This window comes from Peromyscus leucopus, chromosome 19, assembly GCF_004664715.2.
Source record: "Peromyscus leucopus breed LL Stock chromosome 19, UCI_PerLeu_2.1, whole genome shotgun sequence".
NCBI lineage: Eukaryota > Metazoa > Chordata > Mammalia > Rodentia > Cricetidae > Peromyscus > Peromyscus leucopus.
The window spans coordinates 78212554-78234942 of record NC_051079.1 but is presented as its reverse complement, the minus strand read 5'-3'; the positions used below and the strand labels follow the sequence as shown (position 1 = coordinate 78234942).

General features: G+C 40.3%; 1 protein-coding gene across 1 annotated transcript in view; it reads right to left on the bottom strand.

The window, feature by feature from the left end:
• The window catches only part of Ahrr (aryl-hydrocarbon receptor repressor), a 98501-nt gene that overhangs the window by 14089 nt on the left and 62023 nt on the right, over positions 1-22389 (bottom strand). The window contains exons 5-7 of the mRNA XM_028873640.2: positions 10498-10587; positions 3226-3355; positions 1267-1400 (exon numbers count right to left, since the gene is read on the bottom strand). Of these exons, the coding sequence (XP_028729473.1) occupies positions 1267-1400; positions 3226-3355; positions 10498-10587 (354 nt within the window). The remainder of the gene's footprint in view (positions 1-1266; positions 1401-3225; positions 3356-10497; positions 10588-22389) is intronic.

Below are 22389 nucleotides of genomic sequence, written 5' to 3'. Positions count from 1 at the left end.
AATCAATCTAGGAAGCTGAGCTCATTGGAAGCTGACCAGTGGGAGCTGAGGTCAGTCAGAGGACTCAGAGATGAATACTTGCTAAGACAAGGTAGGGTGTCCAGGGACTCTCAGACAGCGGTGACTGACTGGAGAGGGAGGGTACATGGACCAGGGGCCAAGGTTCTAAAAGGGCAAATGCAGTGTGGCCTGGCAAGGTTGGCAGGTTCCAGAGTCCTTGCTCTGCTAAGTCCTGAGAGGATAACCTCTTCTTCTTTCTATATGGAGGTGGAAGATGAAATGGTCAAATGTAAAAAGTGTAAACCTAAAGCTGGAAAGATGGCTCAGCAGTAAGAGCACATACTACTCTTGCAGAGGACCTGGGTTCAATTCCTAGTACCCACATGGGTTCAAAACCATCTGTCACTCCAATTCCAGGGGATTCAGTGTTCTCTTCTGATCTCCACGGGCATGAAGCATGCACAAGGTACATACATGTATGCAAGCAAAACATTCTCAAGTAAAATAATAAAATATATAAATCTACTAATAAAAAAGTAAAGAAAAATATTACATTTTTAAAATGGTGGAGACCTAAGTATTGTCGGGGGAAGGGGCTGCAACCAAAACTGTGGACTCAGCTAGGTCATGGTGCACATGTGGAGATCAGAAGGCAACTTCCAGGAGTTGGCTCTCCCCTTCCACTATATGGGTCCTAGAGAGCAAACTCAGGTGATCAGGTTTGACATCAAGCACATTTACCCACTGAGCAATCTCATCAGCCCTACTTTTATCTTTATTTATGTATTCAGAGACAGGTCTTATGCACCCCAGGCTGTCCTTGTACTTGCTATGTAGCTGGGGATAATTGAACTTCTGATCCCACTACTTCCACCTTCCAACTGCTGGAATTTTAAGTGTGAGCCACCATATACAGTTTATGTGGCACTGGGAATCAAATCCAGGACTTTGTGCATGCGAGGGAAGTACATAAGTACTTATTTACTACATCTCCAGCCCTAGAAAAGACTTTTAAACGAGTTTTAAATAAATGTACAACTAAACTTGAATTGAAAATTGTCAATTTTTAAATATTTCATCTGCTTTTCTTATAGTCCTCCAGAGCCTTATATCATTTCCTTCCCATCCACCTGTCAGTGAGTGCTGTCAAGGCCCAGTTCTGCCAGCTTACTTACTTAGAGCCTCCATGCAGTGTCCACTCTGTCCCCACCTTTTCTTCAGCAGGGTAAAATGTATTCCACCTGTGCCTGGCATCCACCCACTCACCAGAAAGCCAGAGGTGCTGTCCAGCAAGCAGCGAACACGACAGATGAAGCAACGTGTCAAGAAGGCTGAGTACTCTGACGGCAAGCCTTTGCCCCGTTCCTGGGCCCTGAGCAACTTCCCCAGGATGGTACTGTCTGATAAGATAATTCAAATAATGCAAACTAAAATGTGATGATTAGGCTGGGAAACAACAGACTAGAGCTATGAAGATAGTGGATAAGCACACAGGAGAACAGTAAGTAGCTGCCATGAAGCTTGTAACAAACATGCCACTCTGTTTAAAATGCACATCTCTCCACGATTCCCCAAGCCTTTGTCACCCAGTGTCTCCAAGAGACAGTGCTTTGATGGATTTCGCTTTCATTGGCGCTACCCTTAATGACGTTGATTTTTAGCACTGATGCATGTGTGACCAAGGTCACTCGCTAAGTGTCATTGGAGCTGCATAAATGATATGACATGAAGGCACCTTAAGTCTAAGGTAAATTATTCTGTTGGATGTTAAGGTTCGGTGGAAATTTTTCTTTGAATTATTTAAAGTTTCTGTAGGAAGCCATCATCTGAATGAACTCCTGGATGAAGTCCAGGACCCGCATGCATCTGTCTCCTTCAACCCCATGGTTACCTACTACTTATGGAAATATTCTATGCACAGCTCATCTTTATCAATTGTGTACAATGAATTTGTTGGGGAATGATTTACAGGGTTCTAGTGCACAAAGTATAACTACTACTGTGGAAGGTTTTGTTTTTGTTTTTCAGTTAAATGTAAATAGGTCCAAAGAAGCTGTCTAGAAGGTAAGGGGCTTGAGAGAGTTTGTGAAACAAGTGACAAGTTCTTAGGGAGTGTTGAAAATATCAAACATGGCAGAGCCTGGAGTTTGGATCTTGGGTATCCTCCAAAGGCCCATGGACCCCAGGTGGTGAAACTTATAAGAGGCAGTGAGAGGTGTTAGGGCTTTAGGGTGTGTTCTTGAAAGGTATTATGGGATCCAGTTACAATTTAAAGTGATATGTTTGGATGTTAACATGACAAGGGGTAGATTTGTGATTATTAATCTTGATTATCAACTTGATAGGCTCTAGAATAGCTCAATAAACAAACCTTTGGACATGTGTGAGGGAGTTTCTAGACAGGATTAATTGTAGTGGGAAGATCCACCTGAAACGTGGTGACACCGTTCCATGACCTGGGGTCCAAGGCTGAATGAAAAGGAGAAAAGAGCCGAGTACTAGCATCCATCTCCATTTCCTGACCGTGGGTGCAATGTGACCAGCTGCCTCATGCCCTGAAGCCATGGCTTTTCTGTTATGATGGGCTCTATCTTCCAACAGTGTACAGAAATAAACCTTCCGCCGGGCGGTGGTGGTGCACGCCTTTAATCCCAGCACTCGGGAGGCAGAGCCAGGCGGATCTCTGTGAGTTTGAGGCCAGCCTGGGATACCAAGTGAGCTCCAGGAAAGGCACAAAGCTACACAGAGAAACCCTGTCTCGAAAAACCAAAAAAAAAAAAAAAAAAAGAATTAAACCTTCCTTCCTTAAGCTGCTTTTGTTGCACAACAGCTAAAGTAATTAACATGGACCCGATTCCCTTCTTTTTCCTCTTTGAGTTGGATGGCAGATAAGGAGTTTGCCTCAACAGACACTCATACTATAATGTGCTGCCCCTCACTAAATGCCTAAAAGCAAAGTTAATGGATTGAATCCTTCCAAACTATGAAACAAAATAACCTTTTTCTCTCTATGAGCTGAGTATCTCAAGTATCTACCATAGTGAAAAGCAGAAGAGACTGGAGCAAGCACCATGATGCAAAGGTCCCCAGTAGCCACACAGAGCCTAGGATGGACCAACTGCTGGCTGGAGGAGTATGGAGAGGAGGGCTCAAGAGAAAGTAGAACCTGAAGGAATTTCCATGTGGATATAGAGGAAAATGTGGACGTCATTGAAATTGGCCTACCTGTGTCGGCATGTGGGGACTGTCCAAACACCACCTGGGGAGGGTCCATGGCCCAGTGCAGCTGTCTGCAGAAGTCCTGCCGGTCATCCACATGGATGTAGTCATAAATGTTTTGGTGCATTACATCAGTCTGAAATACAGAAGCTGTTGCTTTAGCCTCATCCTGAATTAATGTGTTCTGGTGGTTAAGAATCACATGATCCCCATCAATCATTCAAAGGCAAGTCACAGGTGAAAAAAAAACAAAAAAGCTTTGAGAAAAAGACAGACCTTTAATCTTGAGGCTCCAACAACACTTCCTGGAAGGATGTGCCTCCATGGTCATGTCACCCCAGGGCATCTTCACTCTATGACCCCTAGGATCTGGCCTGCATGGTGGTATCATTATGCCCTCAAGCAATGGGCACTCAGCTATCCCCTTTCCTAATTCAACTCTGGTCCTTCAGGCCAATTGTATCATTTACTTCCACCTACCCAGGTCCATGAAATGCCTAGGACCCACCAGATCATGACCCTCTCTCTGGTCCTCTTTCCTCTAACCTCCTTAAAGAAAATCAGACTTTAGAGGAAGCCAGTTTTTCAGTTACTGGAATTCTCTGGTATCTGCAGAAATTTTGACCTACAAAGCTGACATTAAGGTTTCGACTATACCATGTACAGATAACCCATGAACTTGGAGAGGTCTTCTATGACCCTTACCACCCTCATAATGAAGAATTTGGCTTATTCTTTGCACTGGGAACCCAGCCTACTAATGTCATCAGGTCCTGCAGCATCTCTATAGGGCCTCTTGGGGCACCCCTAAATTATGATTTATGTTACACACACAGGTTGAATCCCATACCAAAGGAACACTGGATTCTTTGGAATCTATCTTTCTGCCCAGTATCACAACTGTAAGACTGGTCTTTGTGTGACAGCATCATCTTCATATGGTGGCATTTTATAATGTACCCACTCTTCCTCCTATCTTTGCTTTGCTTTCTCTAAAAATGTCTATGATACAAAAGAGGAGATAAGAGTTTTCTCTGGCTTAGATGACTGCAGGAGTGGATGTTTTCATAGGTCCAGGCCACTTGTCTCTGAGCAGTGCTGTGGGATGGTCTTTCTGTACGCTAAGAATATGTGTTGCTCTCATTGGTCGATAGAAAAGGCTGTTTTGACCAATGGCCAGGAAGAATAAGGTTAGGTGGTACATTCAAACTAAAGACAGGGAGAAGAAGGGTGGACAGACACTGCAAGACACCCAAGAAGCAAGATGTGAAAGAACTGGTAAGCCACAGGCCACATAAGGATACATAGATTAATAGAAATGAGTTAATTTAAATGTAAGAGCTAGCTAGTAATAAGCCTGAGCCATTGGCCAAACATTTATAATTAATATAAACCTCTGGGTGGTTATTTGGGAATTGGTGGGTGGGAGAGAACTGCCAGATTACAGAGCAGTGCTGTTTGTGGGCCTGCCTGACTTGCACTATCCCACTTAGCCTTCTATGCCTAGTCTCTGAGAAACCTATTCCTTGCCATCTGGTAATCCCCTCATCTCCTAAAAATGTTATTATATTGACACATGCATGTCAATGAAGATTCTAAAATTAGAGTGCCAATGTTCACCCAAAGTGTCTCTGCTTCCACTGTAATCCCACAATTATATAGTTTGATGTGGAAAAGGCTGACATCTTCATGATGGAAATAAGTCTTCTGGGTATGGTGTATCTCACCATGAATTTAAACCAACCTTAGTTTAATTGAAAACACTGTTTTTTCATTTTCTGTGTGGGTGTTCTGTAAGTCATTGAGTGCATTCATTCTTAGTATTTGATGTTTTTGTTGTTGTTTTTACCATATTGCAGGCAGTGCTATTTCCTTATGTGGTTTTAACTAGAGAAACTTGTGGTGATACTGTGTCCCCCAATATGCACCCTAAAACTTATCTGGGGTCAGAGAACAAAACAGCCACTAGATAGACATAGAGACCAGAAAATAGTGGCATACATGCCTTTAATCCTATCACATTTGTGAGTTCAAGGCCACACTGGAAACAGCCAGGCATGGTGATACACACCTTTAATTCTAGGAAGTGATGGCAGGAAGCAGAAAGATATAAAATGCGTGAAAACCAGGAACTAGAGGCTTTTAAGCTTTTAGGCTTTTAGCAGCAGTTCAGCTGAGATCCACTTGGGTGAGGACTCAGAGGCTTCCAGTCTGAGGAAACAGGATTGGCTGAGAAGTTAGCAAGGTGAGGTTAGCTGTGGCTTGTTCTGCTTCTCTGATCTTTCAGAATTCACCCCAACATCTGGCTCTGTGTTTTTTATTTAATAAGATCTTTTAAGATTTGTGTTACAGAAACTGCTGATGTGGGCACAATGGGCTCCCATGATTCTCAGAGAGTGCAAGTAGGTGCTGTAGGACACATTCTTTTTACCTGTTTTTGGGGTGACCCTGAGCTTTATAGATCCATCAGAGAGCATGGTTTCCAGTGTCCACTGCCCCCCAAGACTCTCATCTATCATCTCTACATCCTTAGTTAGTGAAGGGGTATATCTAGGTTGATGTGAGCTGTGGGCCTGCAGGGAACCAGGGCAAAGGGCAGACAAGACAGTGGAAGAGACAGCAAAGCCAGAATGGAGGACAAAACAAAGCCATATATTTCTATGACAAATTAGAAGAAAGCATGAAATAGTTTTAGATTTAAGAAACAAATTCCTATTTTAATAACTAATGCCACAGGTGTGGTGGCCCCTTGTCCTTCAAGGTTTCCTAGAGCAGATGCCACAAAGGAAAACCAAGAGAAGTAATGGAAAAAAATGTGAGAAGGGGTGAAGAGGACACAAAAACCAGACACTGCTACCACCAGAGAAGTAGTCTTTACTTCAGCTCCAAGCCACTATCCATGCAATGGGATGCAAAGGCAATCCTGTCTTTTACAAGCTACATGTCTGGCAACTGTCATTTTTAATTCTTGGGCAAAGAATATATGCATCTACTAACTGGACATAGATAGGTGTCCTTGCTCAGACCAGAGAGCTGTGATGTTCTGGTTCACTTGGTAACAGCTGCCACAGGTCACTGTGAGGGAAGACACAGTTTCCTGAGTGAATAAGCTTCATAGGCCTAAATTTTACAGCTGTGCTGATCTGAAGAAGCTGAACGGTATACTCAGGCAGCCTCAGGAAGGAATTGGCTCTTGACCTTTGTGAAGCATTTGATACAAGATGTTAATGAGAGCACAAAGCTATTGTAATATTTTGTGAAATATTTTACATAGTAAAGACAGTGGGAACATTTTCTATGATGAAGGAAAAACTGACTTATACTCCTAACAGTTAAAGAGAAATAGCAGAGTTCTAATAAGTAAAATTCCAGCAAGGAACTTCTACCTTGAATATAAGCCATTCTGTACTTCAGTGCCTCTGTCCTTAACACCCAGCTATACAGTGAGACCAACAGTTGTGGATAAAGGGAGAAGATCTAGGTGTAGCTACGGAGTTTATCACCTACTCACAGAAAAGGATTAAATTAAAGTAATTCTGAACATGTAGAAGGTGGCAGGTGTCTCTTTCTAGCTTTGAATCCTATATACACAAGCAAGAGAGACTACTGGGGACTATTTTAATATAAGAATCATACCATTGGCCGGGCGTGGTGGCGCACGCCTTTAATCCCAGCACTTGGGAGGCAGAGCAGGGATCTTTGTGAGTTGAGGCAGCTGGCTACCAAGTGAGCTCAGAAAGGCGCAAAGCTACACAGAGAAACCTGTCTCGAAAAAAAAAAAAAAAAAAAAAAAAAAAAAAAAAAAAAAGAATCATACCATCATGCCATGTCCTTATCTGCCTCCATGCCCAAATTCTGCACTATCAAGGGCACTGGGAACCTACACAGAGGATCATGAATTCTGACAAATGGACAGTATGTCCATGCTGCAAACAAAGTCAAAGTTGATGGAGTCTGCTTCAGGAAATGAAATAGCTCAAGCAGACTTCAGTCTTCCCTGGGGCTGTTGTCGTTTCAGAGAGGAGAGACTGACTCAGTGCTCTAATGTGAGGTCCCCTCAAGACCAGGCTGTCCTGAGCACTGAGATTTAAAACATGTACTGTTACACTTGGTCTCCTGCTATTTTAAATTTGTTTATTTCCTATCTTTTTTTCAGGTGGGATTGTTTTTCTTATGTTCTTCTGGTAAGGACTATATTCATTTATTGTCTACTGGCTCATGCTTGCCATCATGGCTTGGCTTCCTGTGTGCTTAGGACTTTGTTGTGAACTCATCTTCAGAGGTGTTGTATGGTATTTTGTTTGTGACTGACAAATAAAGCTTGCCTGGAGATCAGAGAACAGAACAAGCCACTAGTTAACCATAGGGGCCAGGCAGTGGTGGCACACACCTTTAATCCCAGCACTTGGGAAGAGGAAGTAAGAAGATCAAGAGTTCAAGGCCACCCTGGGCTACATGAGATTGAACCATTTTAAAAGAGAAACAGAGCCAGATGGTGGTAGTGCAGGCCTTCAATCCCAGGACTAGGGAGGTAGAGACAGAAATGTGGAGACAGGATCTTGGCCCCCCATTCTGTCTGAGGATTCATAGAGGTAAGAAGTAGCTGCTGTCTGCTTCTCTGATCTTTCAGCTTTCACCCTTGATACTTGACTCTGGGTTTTTAATTGTTAAGACTAATCAGGTTCACACATAACAGAGGGGATGTTTTTGTGGCATGGCCTGTTGAATGAAGCTGAAGTACACCCCAACCACATGCTGCCACTGCCAATTTTGATTCACTGGTGAGCCCATGTTAGTTTTCAGATTGGAAGCCCTACTGTGCAGTAGTTGATATGAATGTGCTATGCAGGAAACATAAACAAGCATGTTTGTGTCTTTTCACATGTCAGAATTGATTGAATAATAAATTTATGAACTGTATTGGCTTTGTTGGCTGCTATTTTCCAAATTGTTCCAATTTCTCTTGAAAATTGGCAAATGGAAAACATAGGCTCTTGTATTTCTATCTTAATTACTAACACTAATTCTCAGGTCAAACATTATGCATTACTCAGTAAATGTTTCTATCATCTACCATCTGTCTGTTCAATTGTCTGTCTGTTACCTATTACTAATACTAACTCTTAAATCAACATTATACATCATACAGTAAATCTGTTTATCATCTATCTTTATGTATATTATCTACCTATATATCTATATATCTGTATGTATGTATGTAGGCTACAGAGTAGATACAAAAGTGTAAGAGAGGCCACAGAAAAATTCAAGGAGTTTAAAAAGGCCTTACTAGAGGCAGAGGCAAACAGATACAAATAGAAAGAAAATTTCTTCAGTGCATAGATAAAATATTAATAACCCAACTGGAGAGCTGTTGAAGGTGTGTAGAGCCAGGCAGGGTGACAAGACTGAGCTGGACCTAAAAGTTGAATTGAACTGCATAGGCAAAGCAGAGGACCCTAGAGAACTTAGAGGTGAGATACAAGACCAGGTCCATGTGGACAGATGGATGGATGGATGGACAAAGGGAAAGGGATGGGAAGATAGCCAATTTGAGTCAGCAGTGAGGGCCAAGTTGAAATGAAGCTCTGAGGATAACTAGGAGTCTTTGTTAGTCCCTAGATGCACACACCAGGTAAATGAAGGGTTATCACCTTAATAACACTAGATGTCCTTTTTATGGAGACCAGGTGTATTATTTACTTTTCTATTGCCATGATAAATAAAACACCATGACCAAAAGTGACTAACTTATGGAAGAAATAATTTATTTTGGCTTATACTTCAGAGGGATAAAAGTCCTTCATGGCAAGGAGGCATGGCAGCATGTAGTAGGCATAGCAGGAAGCTGATAGATCACATCCTCAACCAAAAATACAAGGCAGAGAGAATCAAACTAGAAGTGTGGTGTGGTAGTTTGAGAGAAAATGGGCCCCAAAGGGAGTGGCACTATTAGGAGGTGTGGCCTTATTGAAGTAGGTGTGGCCTTCTTAGAGGAAGTATGTCACTGTAGGGGCAGGTTTTGAGGTCTCTTTTGCTCAAGCTTCACTCACTGTGACACTCAGTCCACTTCCTGTTACCTTCTGATCAAGATGTAGCCAGCACTATGTCTGCTTGCATGCTGCCATGCTCCTCACAATGATGATAATGGACTGAGCCTCTAAACTGTAAGCTGCCACCACAATTAAATGTTTTACTTTATAAAAGTTGCTGTGGTCATGGTGTCTCTTCACAGCAACAGAAACCCTAACTAAGACATGAGGTGAGGCTTATGAACTCTCAAAGCTGCCCCCAGTGACATACTTCCTCTAGCAAGGTTATGTCTCCCATAACCTTCTCTAACAGCACTGCCAAATAGGGACCAAATGTTCAAATATATGAGCCTATAGGTGATATTTCTCATTTAAACCACTACATCAGGTGAGGGTATTGCACCCTTCTTTAGTCTGATATGTTAAGTTCTTGCACCTAGGTTTTCAGGTAATAGCTTTCATATACCCATATGTCCATATGCTCCTAGTCTATTTTGATGTTTATAGATAGTACATTTTTACATTTAATATTAAGTTATTTACTAGTTCATGCCTTGTGGGTAGGGCTGGCTAAGTGGTGATGTCTACTTGCAGTGAGGAGCGCAGATATCCTGCCTTTGCACTTGCATCCAAAATGGAGCCAAACACTGCTTTTAAAATGGAGTCATCCAGGGAGAGGCACAGCCTGAAAGCTACTATTTTTACATAATATAAAGTAATTTAAAGCAGAACACAGCCTTTCTCTCCACAGTAATGCAGATCTAGATTCTCACTTGACCTGGTTTCCCCCTGAGGCTTCTTTCTTCCTTATTCCTTTCTGTGCCTTGATAAGTCAGTTTCCAGGGTCTGTTATTTGAGGCATCTGGGCCCCAGTCCTTTGCCCCATGGACTAGAATCACATAGCCTGGGGAGCTAAGTCATTGTTCCAATGAAGAATTTGCAAAATTGATAAGGGCATTTCTGGAAGAAATTATGTCTGGAACACACTAAATATCTTGAGTCTAAGATACAGAGTTATCACATGAGATGGTGCTCTGAATATGAGAAGCTGAAGAGTAGGGTCTCAGCCCCTCAGGGTCTCCAAGCACCACAATGCTCCACTGAAGCTGACATGTTGCCCTAGACAAAGCTGGGTCATGTGATATAAAGAGCTTGATCTTAGATAGTCTGAAGCTTTGAAGACAATTGACAAAGGTAATAGAACCCAACATTTAATATATCAAAAGGCTGTTTTCACTTCATTTACCTGATGGAAGCCCAGATAGTCCACAATTGTTGCCGATGCATAAAAGATCATTCCTTCTGCACTCACCACCAGAGCAAAGCCATTGAGAGACTAAGAAGGAAAAACAATGAAATCAAATCGAGTTGGCTCACCCAAAATGAAAAGAACAAGAGGTGGTTAGGTCTGCATAAATTTCTCAACATTTCTCCTGTTGTGTATAACCTCTAGAAATGCCCATATCAACTTTCTATCACCTTTTTGTAACAGCTCCCCGTTAACAGGAGACCGAGGAAGTTGGCCATGGTTTGTGAGTTTGAAGATTTGGATCTCTCTCTAGGAAATACAATATGCATGTTTAATGAAATAAAAGCAGCATCAGACTGACATAATGAGCCATCATCACAGGAAGAAGCAAAATGGGGGCATTTCACTTTATTATTGAGCCTTCTGCATACTATTTGGGATTTTTTTTTCAGCTTTTCTAAGAATTTGTGTACATATTCTCTCCTAATTTTGGTGGTCTATTAAAAAAAAAAAAACAATCTGGAGCCGGGCAGTGGTGGCGCACGCCTTTAATCCCAGCACTCGGGAGGCAGAGCCAGGTGGATCTCTGTGAGTTCGAGGCCAGCCTGAGCTACAGAGTGAGTTCCAGGACAGGTACCAAAACTACACAGAGAAACCTTGTCTCGAAAAAAAACAAAAACAAAACAAAACAAAACAAAACAAAAAAAACAAAAACAAAAAACAAAACAATCTGGGCCCTTCCCCATCATCTTGACCTACTTATTTATGACAAGAGCAATATATTCCTTGAAAGTCTGGTTTACCTTAGAAATCATCCAACTTGGGCACATTTCGGGAGATGATAGGCACAAAGGGCTAGATTTTAATGTTTATCAATGCAACAGTTATTATTATAGTCAAGTTTTAAATACTTTCTTAAACATTCATGGATGCATAATTCTATCTTACCTTGTTTATAATCATGGAATTTCAATTATATCCACAATTATAGGTTCTTCAAAGCATATGGCTTTGTGTTTGACTCAGTCTCCTTTTGTTTGAAAAGCAAATCTTCTACGTTCTGCCACAGTAGTTCTCAGAATTATCACCAACAAAGGTGTGCAACATATCCAGTCACTTACTGTCACAATCAGTGAGTATTCTGTGTCTGCCATCTATCATCTATTTATCCACCCATCAATCATCTATCTACCCACCTATCATCTATTCAATACAACATCTTCCATCTGTTACCTCTCTGCCTATTATGTATCTAACAATTAGTATCTATCTACCTATCTACCTATTTACCTCTGTCATCATGAGAAAAGATAGCAGGGAAGAGGTTCTCATGAGCATCAAGCACACTAAGTAAAATATCGTATTCAACCTCACTGTACCCTGTGAAATCAAGAGTCTACTCCACCTGGGCGGTGCAGAATCTGGAGACTGGGGTTCAGTCTCCTAGATGGTGTTATTCATAAATGTATCTTTGAAACATAGATACTTAGAGATCATCTCATTGTAACACTCATTTCCCTTAATTCTTAATATTATAGGTACGCCCCACTCTTTTCAAGTCATTGTCAATTTGTTAGGTGATAAATTATTTTGCCTTTGTAGTTTTCATTTATTTGATTACTAATAAAATTGAAAACATTTCATGCATTCATTGACAACTTGTGTTTTCTCCTTGACAAATGGCTTTTGCATGTCATGTACCAATTTCTCTGTGAGTGTTTATACATGTTAATAGATGTGGTAAGTCTCACAACATGTAATTGAAGAAAGATCAGCAATGAATCCCTAAAATCTGAAATGGTTGTTACAAAAGAAAGAAGGATAATCACACTTCAGGAAACTGAAGAAAAGCCAGCTGTGTTTCATGGAAGCAGAAAGAGAACAAATGAAAATGAGTGAAATCAATGAAAGCGGCTTATGTCAAGTAACCAAGGCTACCCACAACATCAAAATTTCATTTTTTCACAGTTTTTATGTAGAGTGAAAATCCCCAACATGAGTCTTCAAGTAAAATGCAAATTTCTTACATCTGGAATTTACAGACTTTACAACTTTTTTGTTGATACGTTTCATATTTCATTCATTTTTGCATATGAATTTCTTTTTTATTTAAAAGTTTTTTTTTTCATTTTCCATACCAACCACAGCTCTCCCTCTCTCTCCTCCTCCCACTCACCCCCACCTTCTCCTCCTCCCCCTATCCACTCCTCAGAGAGAGTAAGGCCTCCCATGGGGAGTCAACACAGTCTGGCAGATCAAGTTGATGCAAGCCCTCACCCCTCACCCCTGTATCAATGCTGAGCAGGACATCCCTCCACAGGGAATGGGCTCCAAAAAGCCAGTTCATGCACTAGGGATAAATCCTGGTGCCACTGTCAGGGGCCCAAGCCACACAACTGTCACCCACATTCAGAGGACCCTACAATTTTTAAAAAGATTATATAGGGAGATATTAAGTGTGACATTTAGAAAATTAAAATTTTAAATAAAACAGGTGGGATTTTTTGAAACATATAACTTAACAAAAGAGATAAAAGAACTAAAAAAAATCTAACTACCACAGTATGTACTTTTTGTTTGATTTTGGGTGCTAGGGATGGAACATGGCTGGCAAATATCAATACTGAATTTCATTTCCACTGATAAATATTGATTAAACAAATTAACTTTCTAATCAAAATTTTCTCACAAAAATATTAACAGCACACTGACAAAGAACTTTCCTGAATATATAAATAGCTTTTCCAAAGCAACAATAAAAAGATGAAAACTAAATTAAAAAATATGAGCCCAGGGTTCCCTTGCCCAGCCTTAACACAAAGGGAGGAGCTTAGTCCTACCTCAATTTGTGCCATGCTTTGTTGTCACCCATGGGAGGCCTGCCCCTTCCTGAATAGAAACAGAGGAGGAGTAGATTGGGGGTGGGAAGGGAGGGAAAGGGAATGGAAGAAGAGGAGGGAGGGGAAACTGCAGTCAGGATGTAAAATAAATGAATAAATTTAAATAATAATAATAAAAAATAGGAGCCTAAACCCAATTGTTTTAAATGGGAATATTTAAGCTAATGCTTTACAGAAGAGAAAGAGTAAGGTCCACAATATGTAAAGGTAAAATATGTTCAGGATTACTAAGCATCAGAGAAATACAAACCAGAATCACATGAAGATGCATTTCACACTGGGAGGATAGTTTCAAAGAGACTGAGCACAAAAACACAGGAACATGTAGGAGACAATTCGGTGAGAAGGGAGCCACACACACACTGCAGCAAACACTTTCAGTTCTATGAAGTCAAACACACATCCTCCCTAGGGCCCAGACATCCACTCTTGGTACTTTTTACACTTAATAATTTTCTGTTTTATTAAAATGAACATTTAAAATGGTGTTATTAGCTTACTACATGGAATATGCCTCAATCTTTTTGTTTTAAAATATCTGTTTACTTTCTTTAGGAAGGGGAAGTTTTCTTGTAATGGCAGAATGGTCCAGACATTATTGTAGACTTTTTGATCAGACCCCAGAAGCACAGGCAAAAAGAAAAATTTTAAAAAGGTGGAATTCTATCAAACCAAGAAGCTTCTGCTTAGCAAAAGAAATAATCAACAGAAGCAGAAGACACAATGGGAAAGTCTATGCAGACTACATTTGACAAAGGATTAGTATCTATAATATACAAATAACTCATACAACTCAATAATGGAAAGAAAAATAATCTGATTTAAACATGTGCAAAGGATCTAATAGACAAGAAGATATACAAATGGCCAACAGGTATACATAAAGTGTTTGGCATCACTGATCATTGGGGAAGACAAATCAAACCACAGTGTGGTTTCATTTCATCTTATCTAGAACAGCTATGATTAAAAAGATTAAATGTTCCAGGTATGGTAGCCCACACCTTGAATCCCATCGCTTGGGAGGGAGGCAGAGACTGGTAAAGTTCAAGGTTAAATCTTGTCTGTATAGTGAGTTCCAGACCACATAGTGGGACCCTGTCTCCAAAAAAGACTAAAGATAACAAGTACTGGCAAGATGCACTACAGCTGACGAACTTCCTCTGCCACCAAGCCTGATTAATCTAAATCCGCCCCCTGAGACTCACATAGTGTAAGTATTTAGGGATCTTAGGTGAGGGGTAATCATCTAAGAGTACAGTCAAGTACTGTCCATGGAATGGACAAAGAATTGTATGTCCTGGAAAGAAGATCCACTCAGACAGGAAAATGGAGTGAAGGGAGTGTGTTACTAGAGAGTTGAGCAGGAATGTGAAAGTGGAGATCCTGAGGGTGTGGACATAAAGTAATAGTTTCAGATGGGAAGGTAGCAGACAGGGCGTAAGCAACAGTTACAGATTAAGGTGGAACTGAGAAGTGCCAACTACAGAGAGCAAATAAAAGAACCCAAACAACAAAGTTTATTAGAACAGGCAGGAGTCTGCCTGGAGGCTCTGGGTCCTATTTTTATAGACTCCAGTCCCAGACACCCACCTCCCTGATTTGTCCTGCCCAGGGTATTCTCTCTCTGATAGGCTCTTTCCTCACCGCTGCCATTAACAGTTTTTAATATCTCAAGAATGGGGGTGAGGGTGGAGGCCACAGTATAAAGAAGCAACTCTTCTTAAAGGGACCCATCCCTATTACTCAGGTTAGCCCAAGCTGCATTGAAACCACTTCAGGAGGAGAGAATTGACTCCTGAATGTTGTCTTCTGACCTCCATGTGTGCACTATGGGAACATAAATGCTCACACACATGCATGTATGCACACAAAATAAATGAAAAATGCATCTAAAGTAGAGTTTATTAAGAAAGACTGACAATAAGAGGTGCTGTCACTCTTGGTAGGAATGTAAATTAGAATAGTCATTATGGAAAGCATTATGGTGTTTCTTCAAAAAAATAGAATGATCAAATCTATAGCAACCACTCAATAATCTAAAAGAAACAAAATCAATGTGTCAAAAGATACCTGCATTCCTATGTTCATTGTAGCACTATTTACAGTAGCTTTAAGATGGAAACAGTGACCACCTGCAGACTAAATGGATGAATGAGACACACGGATATGGTGGAATACCACTTACTTATAAAAAACAATGAAATACTGTCCCTAATTGGGTATCAGCTTGACTAGATCTGGAATCAATTAAGACATAAGCCTCTGGAATACCCTGAGAGGGATTATCTAGATCAAAGTTAGTCTCTGAGAATGTCTGTGAGGGATTTGGTTGATTGCATTAATTAAAGTAGGAAGATATTTTCTAAACGTGAGTTGTACCTTCCAGCTGCAGCCCAGATATAAGGAGGTTGGAAAGAAAGGGGCTTTTACTTCTTGCCTGCTTGCTTTCATATCATACAATGACACTTGCAGCAACCAAGAAGAAACTAGAGAATGTTAAGTAAGCTGACTTTACTTGAACACTGTATATTTTTGCTAGTGTGGAAATTTTTAAAAGTTAACTTTATTCAAGTAGAGAGTGAAATAGAGGTCACTAGAAATCAGGAAGGAAAGGGGATAGAGTAAGGATGGATCTAATTAGATACAACTGTGTATTTTATAAGGAACTAGCAGAGAAGGCTTGGAAGATTCTCAACACAGAGAAATGATAAATATTTAAATAGTGAAAAGGGCGTTACTCCAGCTTCATTGTTACATACTGTTTACATGTATCAAATGATCACACTGTATCCCATAAATATGTGTGTAATTGTTATGTATCAACAAAAAACATGATTTTGTTTTTAGTATTTACTCAAGTGAAATGGGTACAGACATTCACAAACATATCTGAATAAGGATGTCAGCAGCCCTATTCATATTCAAAAGATGGAAACAACTCAATGTCTATGAATTGGAGAATGGGAAACACATTTATGAATAAACATGGAATGGGATATTTTTACATATAAACAAACCAATAAAAACCTTATTGATCACATAAAAACATGGTGAAACTTAAAAGCATTTAATATAAAAGCAATCTAACTCAAAAGAATATGCACTTTATTCATGCAACATCTGTGAATAGACCAAACATCTACAGTGATAGATAGCAGAAAATAATTCCCTGGGGGCAGCAGAAAGTAACTGAATTAAAGTGGGAGCAGACCTCTACATAAACAAATTTGATAGACTAATAATGTAAACACTTTTCTAGAGAAAGGTAACATAAAAACTGAACCCATTAGTAATAAGAAACTTAAAATAAGAACTTATGTAGAAAGAATACAGGAAATTATCAAGAACTACTTCCCTAGGTCTGGAGAGATGGCTCAGTGATTAAGAGCATTGGCTGATCTTTCAGAGGTCTTGACTTCAATTCTCAGCACCCACATGGCAGCTCACAATTATCTATAACTTTGTCCCATGTAATCTGATGCCCTCTTCTGGTGTGCAGACATACATGAAGACAAAACTAACTAAATAACTAAATAAATATTTAAAAAATAAAATAAAAAAGAAATACTTCCCCCAAATGCACCAGAGTACAGGTTTTTTTTTTGGGGGGGGGGTTTCGAGACAGGGTTTTTCTGCGTAGCTTTGCGCCTTTCCTGGAGCTCACTTGGTAGCCCAGGCTGGCCTCAAACTCACAGAGATTCGCCTGGCTCTGCCTCCCGAGTGCTGGGATTAAAGGTGTGCGCCACCACTGCCGGCTACAGATAGTTTTAAGATGGAATACCACCCAAATATTTAAAGATCAGATAACAACAATGCTCATGAATTTATCTAGAGATAGAACACAAAGAAAAATTTTAATCCTTTTAAACAAGTATGACTTCAACAACTTAACTTTGATATGAAAGTACCATAAAAAAGAAAGTTACAAATCAATATTATTTTTGAGGGCTGGTGTAAATGTACTAAACAAGATAGTGAGTTTCACATTAAAAAACAATGACCAATTTGATCAATGATCAACAGTGATCCCAAGTATATTTGCTTCAGTAATGTAAGGTTGGCTCAATACTGATAAATCCATTAATATACATTATAGATCTAAGGAGAAATATCTGAGTATCCTCTATAGAAGTAAAGAAGCTTCAATAAAATTCAACATTCATTTCTAAATTTAAAAAAAGTAATTTCTTAACATGGAGGCAGTTATGGAGGTAGCAATTTATGTATTACTCTTAAGGCAGCAACTTACTTAAAGGGGGAAAATTCCAAGTGTCTTTAGTAAGACCAAGAAACAAAGCAAGGATGACTGCTACCACCCATATCAGGGCAGAGACAGGCTCAAGTGTGGTCTGCCTCTTGGTTTCATATATAAAGTTTCAAAGACACCATGAAGCTTACTCTCTCTGTCTACAGCCTTCTTTGCACTGTGACAGTGGAACTTGGTAATCAATCCACAAACTGGGGGAATGGAGGGAGGGAGGGAGGGAGGGAGGGACAGAGACAGAGACAGACAGAGAGACAGAGAGAGAGACAGAGAGAGAGACTGACTAACTGGGAATGGCCTAGGCTTTTGAGACCTCAAGGCCAGCTCCCAGTGACACACCTCATCTAACAAGGTCACACCTCCTAATCTTTCCCCAAGGAGTTCAACCAAGTAGGAAACTAGCATTCAAATATATGAGCCTCTGGGGGCCATTCTCACTCAAACCACCACAGTATCTGAAAAAAGTGGAAAGGTATCCATCCATGACTCTGAAGAAGGCTCAGCTTTCTAAGTGACTAGTTTTAGGCTTCCTGAAGGCCTCTCCAACGTCATAACAAGCCGAATCGACAGAATCAGGAAAAGCTCGGGTTTAATGGGGAAAGCGCTCCCAGGCGATCCCCATCCCCCCTCTCAAGCAGAGAGGAGAAGGGGAGGAGTCCAGAAGTCTGTTTTCCTGGATGGTGCTTATATATCCCCTGTGGGAGTCCTCCTGAGCCTCTCTGGGGAGGAGCTCTTGTTTGGTGGGCTCTGAAGGGGTGGGTTTGGGGAGGAGCCATGTGAGTGGAGCTCCCACCCAAACATTCCAGACTCTTTGGGTATAGGGATCCAGGGTGCCAGGGTGCCAGGGGTTGAGGTGGAGCTCCCACCCAAACACTAAAGATACCCTTTCCATAGGGGAACTCAAACATGCCACAGTACTGATAGCTTCCATGTAATGAGCACTTAACACCATAAAAACAGAACCAAAAGAAGGGGTTGCATCACTCAGAATGAAAACATACCATACAGGCTCTTTCAGGTTGGTCTTGTGGCTTGAACAGACAACAAATCAATGAACCAGACAGGAAATTCTGGCACACACCCAGGTTTACAATAGACAACAAATGCCTAAAGAAGATGCCATCCCAAGCCATAGGACAAAGCCAGGCTTAATAAACAGTGCTTTGAGAGGATTAAAATTATTTATTAAATAATTTAAAAGGACAAATGATCAGAGTTGGATAATTTCCCATTGTTTCCTCCTTATGTGTACTCACTAGCTGAGTTAAGGAGAGACAGCCTGTCATCTTCTCCTGAGACTGTACATTACTTGTTCACTGTATAGGTGGCTTGATTTATATTAGTTTATTTGGAATGTTTCGCTCTTTGTCATGAGGGAGGGTGAGTTAAATTTTTCCTTGAAGTTGTATATATCAGCTTTGGCTTTCAGGGCTCTCTATACCTTATGGAACTAGCTGGCTGGCTTCACATACTTTTCCCTGCTTGAGAGGGCTGAACTGTGTCTTAAAAGTTTCCCAAAATTTTCTAAAAAAAAAAAAAAAAAAAAAAAAAAAAAAAAAAAAAAAAAAAGCAGGAGCTGGAGAGATGGTTCAGAGGTTAAGAACACTGGCTGTTCTTCCAGAGGTCCTGAGTTAAATTCCCAGCACCCACATGGTGGCTTGCAACCATCTGTAATGAGATCTGGCTCCCTCTTCTGGCCTGCAGGGATACATGCAAACAGAACACTGTATACATAATAAATAAATAAATCTTTAAAAAAAAAAATAAAGCAGGCAAAGCCTGGTCTACAGAGCGAGATCCAGAACAGGCACCAAAACTACACGGAGAAATCCTATTTCAAAAAACAAACAAAAACAAAAACAAAAGAAGCAGGCAAGATACCTGCATTCCCCCAGTTAGATACACTACTTCCTTACCAATGCCATGGTCGCTTTATTCAGACAATATCAAATGTCATAAGTCAAAAAATTTCACTTCTAGACTCCCACACAGAACTATTTGGCCACTCAGGTAGAGGTGGAGACAGAGCATCCTGGGAAACCTTGCATCCTAGTACAGGAGCCAACCTGTGTTGCATCCTTCTGCCTTCATGCAAGAAATGCAGAAAGAGGACGCTCATGGAGAAACTGAGTCCAAGGATGAGCCATGGAACCAACAGGGGAAGGAGTCTGAGACCCTGACCCTAGCAAGTACCCCTGGTGTCTCCCTAAGCTACCATCCCTGCACTGTAGACTGTTTCTGTCTCTAAGAAGAAGAGCTGGTCCACACTGCAGACATGGCTTTCTTCCATGCTGGCTTCATCTTTGTTGTTTTCTCTCTTTATTTTTCAGCTAACTTTGCAGTAGATGTCTGTCTCCTTCAGTTGGATGGCAGAGGAAACACTCAGATCTGGGTTTCCATTGCAATCATAGTTGTGGGAGCTATAATACAACAGGGTCCAGTTCAACCCACAGTTTTTGTGTTCCACCTAGAGAGGGAATGAGTTTGCACCAAAACCAGGAGAGAAAACCACACATGCTGACACAGACTTTGAGCTCAAATCTAGAGTCTTGTTCTCCTGCAAAGGTGTACTTTGAAAAGTTACAATTCAAGCTGGCAAGAAGGCTTAGCTGATAAAAGTGCTTGGCACACCTGACAACCCAAGTTCACTTCCTAACTCATGTAAAGATGGAAATGGCAGCAGATTCCACAAAGTTGTCTTCTAACACACATCACCATGGCATGTGTATACCCACACATCATATACACACAATAATAAAACTTTTAACATTAGAACTCTCATGGATATATAAACCCTTGTCAATTATAAATAAATTTATTTTAAAACAATTATTTGGTATATATGTAATTTTACTATTTAACTAAGACTAAAGGGAATTTTCATACTAATGAGATGGATGTATTTATTTATTTTTATATAAAGAATTGACTTGGGTTGACATGTCATATTTTGTTGATATTCCTGAAAGACCTGTCCTTTTCTATACAGAAACAGAGGGGGAGTGGATTGGAAGGTGGAAACAGAGAGGTAGTGTTGGGGAGGGAGGGACTGGAAGGAGAGGAGAGAGGAAAAACAGCTGCCAGGATGTAAAATAATTAATAAAATAAATAATTAATAAAAATACATTAATTAATTAAAAAAGAATTGACTTGGGTGAAGATTTGAAACTGCAGAACATAAGAGTATCTTCAATATTTTTCAGAGTTGATTAACATTTGATGTTATAATTATAGATATTGAGAACACTGCTTCACATATACATGTTTTATAAAATGGCAAATTGTGTTTAGAGTCATTTTAGAAATTCTGTCCTCATCTGATCCCAAATCAAAATGCATCTAACATTAAACATTTTTCTTATTTTACACAGAGAGAGAGAGAGAGACAGAGACAGAGACAGAGACAGAGACAGAGAGAAAATGAACATGATGTTCAGAGGCCAGAGAAGAATGTTGGATGTCTTCTTGATAACTCTCAATTTTATTTTATTGTTTTTGAGGCAGGGTCTCTCGCTGAGATTTGCAGCTGAAGCTCACTTTACTGGCAGGTTTTGTGTAAACTCGACACAAAATCATCAGAGAGGAAGGAGCCTCAGTTGAGGAAATGCCACCATTTCCTCATGATATCCAGCTATAAGGCATTTTCCTAATTAGTGATCAATGGGAGAGAGCCCAGCCCATGTGGGTGGTGTCATCTCTGGGCTGGTGGTCTTGGGTTCTATAAGAAATCAGGTTGAGCAAGCCAGGGGAAGCAAGCCAATAAGCAGCACCCCTCCATGTCTTCTGCATCAGCTCCTGCCTCCAGGTTCCTGACCTGTTTGAGTTCCTTCCTGACTTCCTTCAAAGATGAAGAACAATATGGAAGTGTAAGCCAACTAAAACCCTTTCTCCCCAACTTGCTTTTTGGTCGTGGTGTTTCACTGTAGCAATAGAAACCCTAACACTCACCATTTTGACTAGGCTACTTGGCCAGGAAGCTCCCAGGACCTATCTCCACATTCTCAATATTGGGGTTAGAGGCACACACATGATAATGCTTTTACATGGGTGGTAGAGACTTGAAGTCAGGCTCTCTTGCTTTCACAGCAAGCACTCTTACCCACTGAAGCATCTCTTAAAACTCTCATTTAATGACTTTTTGTGAAAGTTAAGTCAGCAACTAAACAGCAATTTTAAAAATCAAACATTATAACACAATACAATCCACAATACTAATTTTATACTTATATGCTGAGAAATAACATGGGAAAATACTAAAAGATTTTGTTTTCTGTAAATAAACATCACATTCTGTAGGAGCAGAAAACTCTATGTATAATAAAAACACCGCAATTCATAACATACAATAGTCTGAATAGGAGCCGAGGTGTTTGAGGCAGTTTGTTGGTGCCGTGCAGCATAACAGCATGTGCAATGAGAAGTGTAAATAGGTGTATTCAGAATCAAGGCTGCCATGGAGTTGTGAGATTCAGGAGACAGTGCTATCAGAAATAGCTCAATTCATTACATGTCTGGTTTTGAATTAATTTTTGGTCACTGAGCAAACATTTTATTCAGAAACTTCTTACTGTAAAATTTTCAAGACTTCTACATCCAGTTACATGATTCCAATGTGGAGTTGCAACCCATAGTAAAATTCTGGCTATTTCCACTTGTATGTATTTATTTTCTATGTACACCATGGCACTTATGTGCAAGTCAGAGGACAAATTTCAAGAGTCA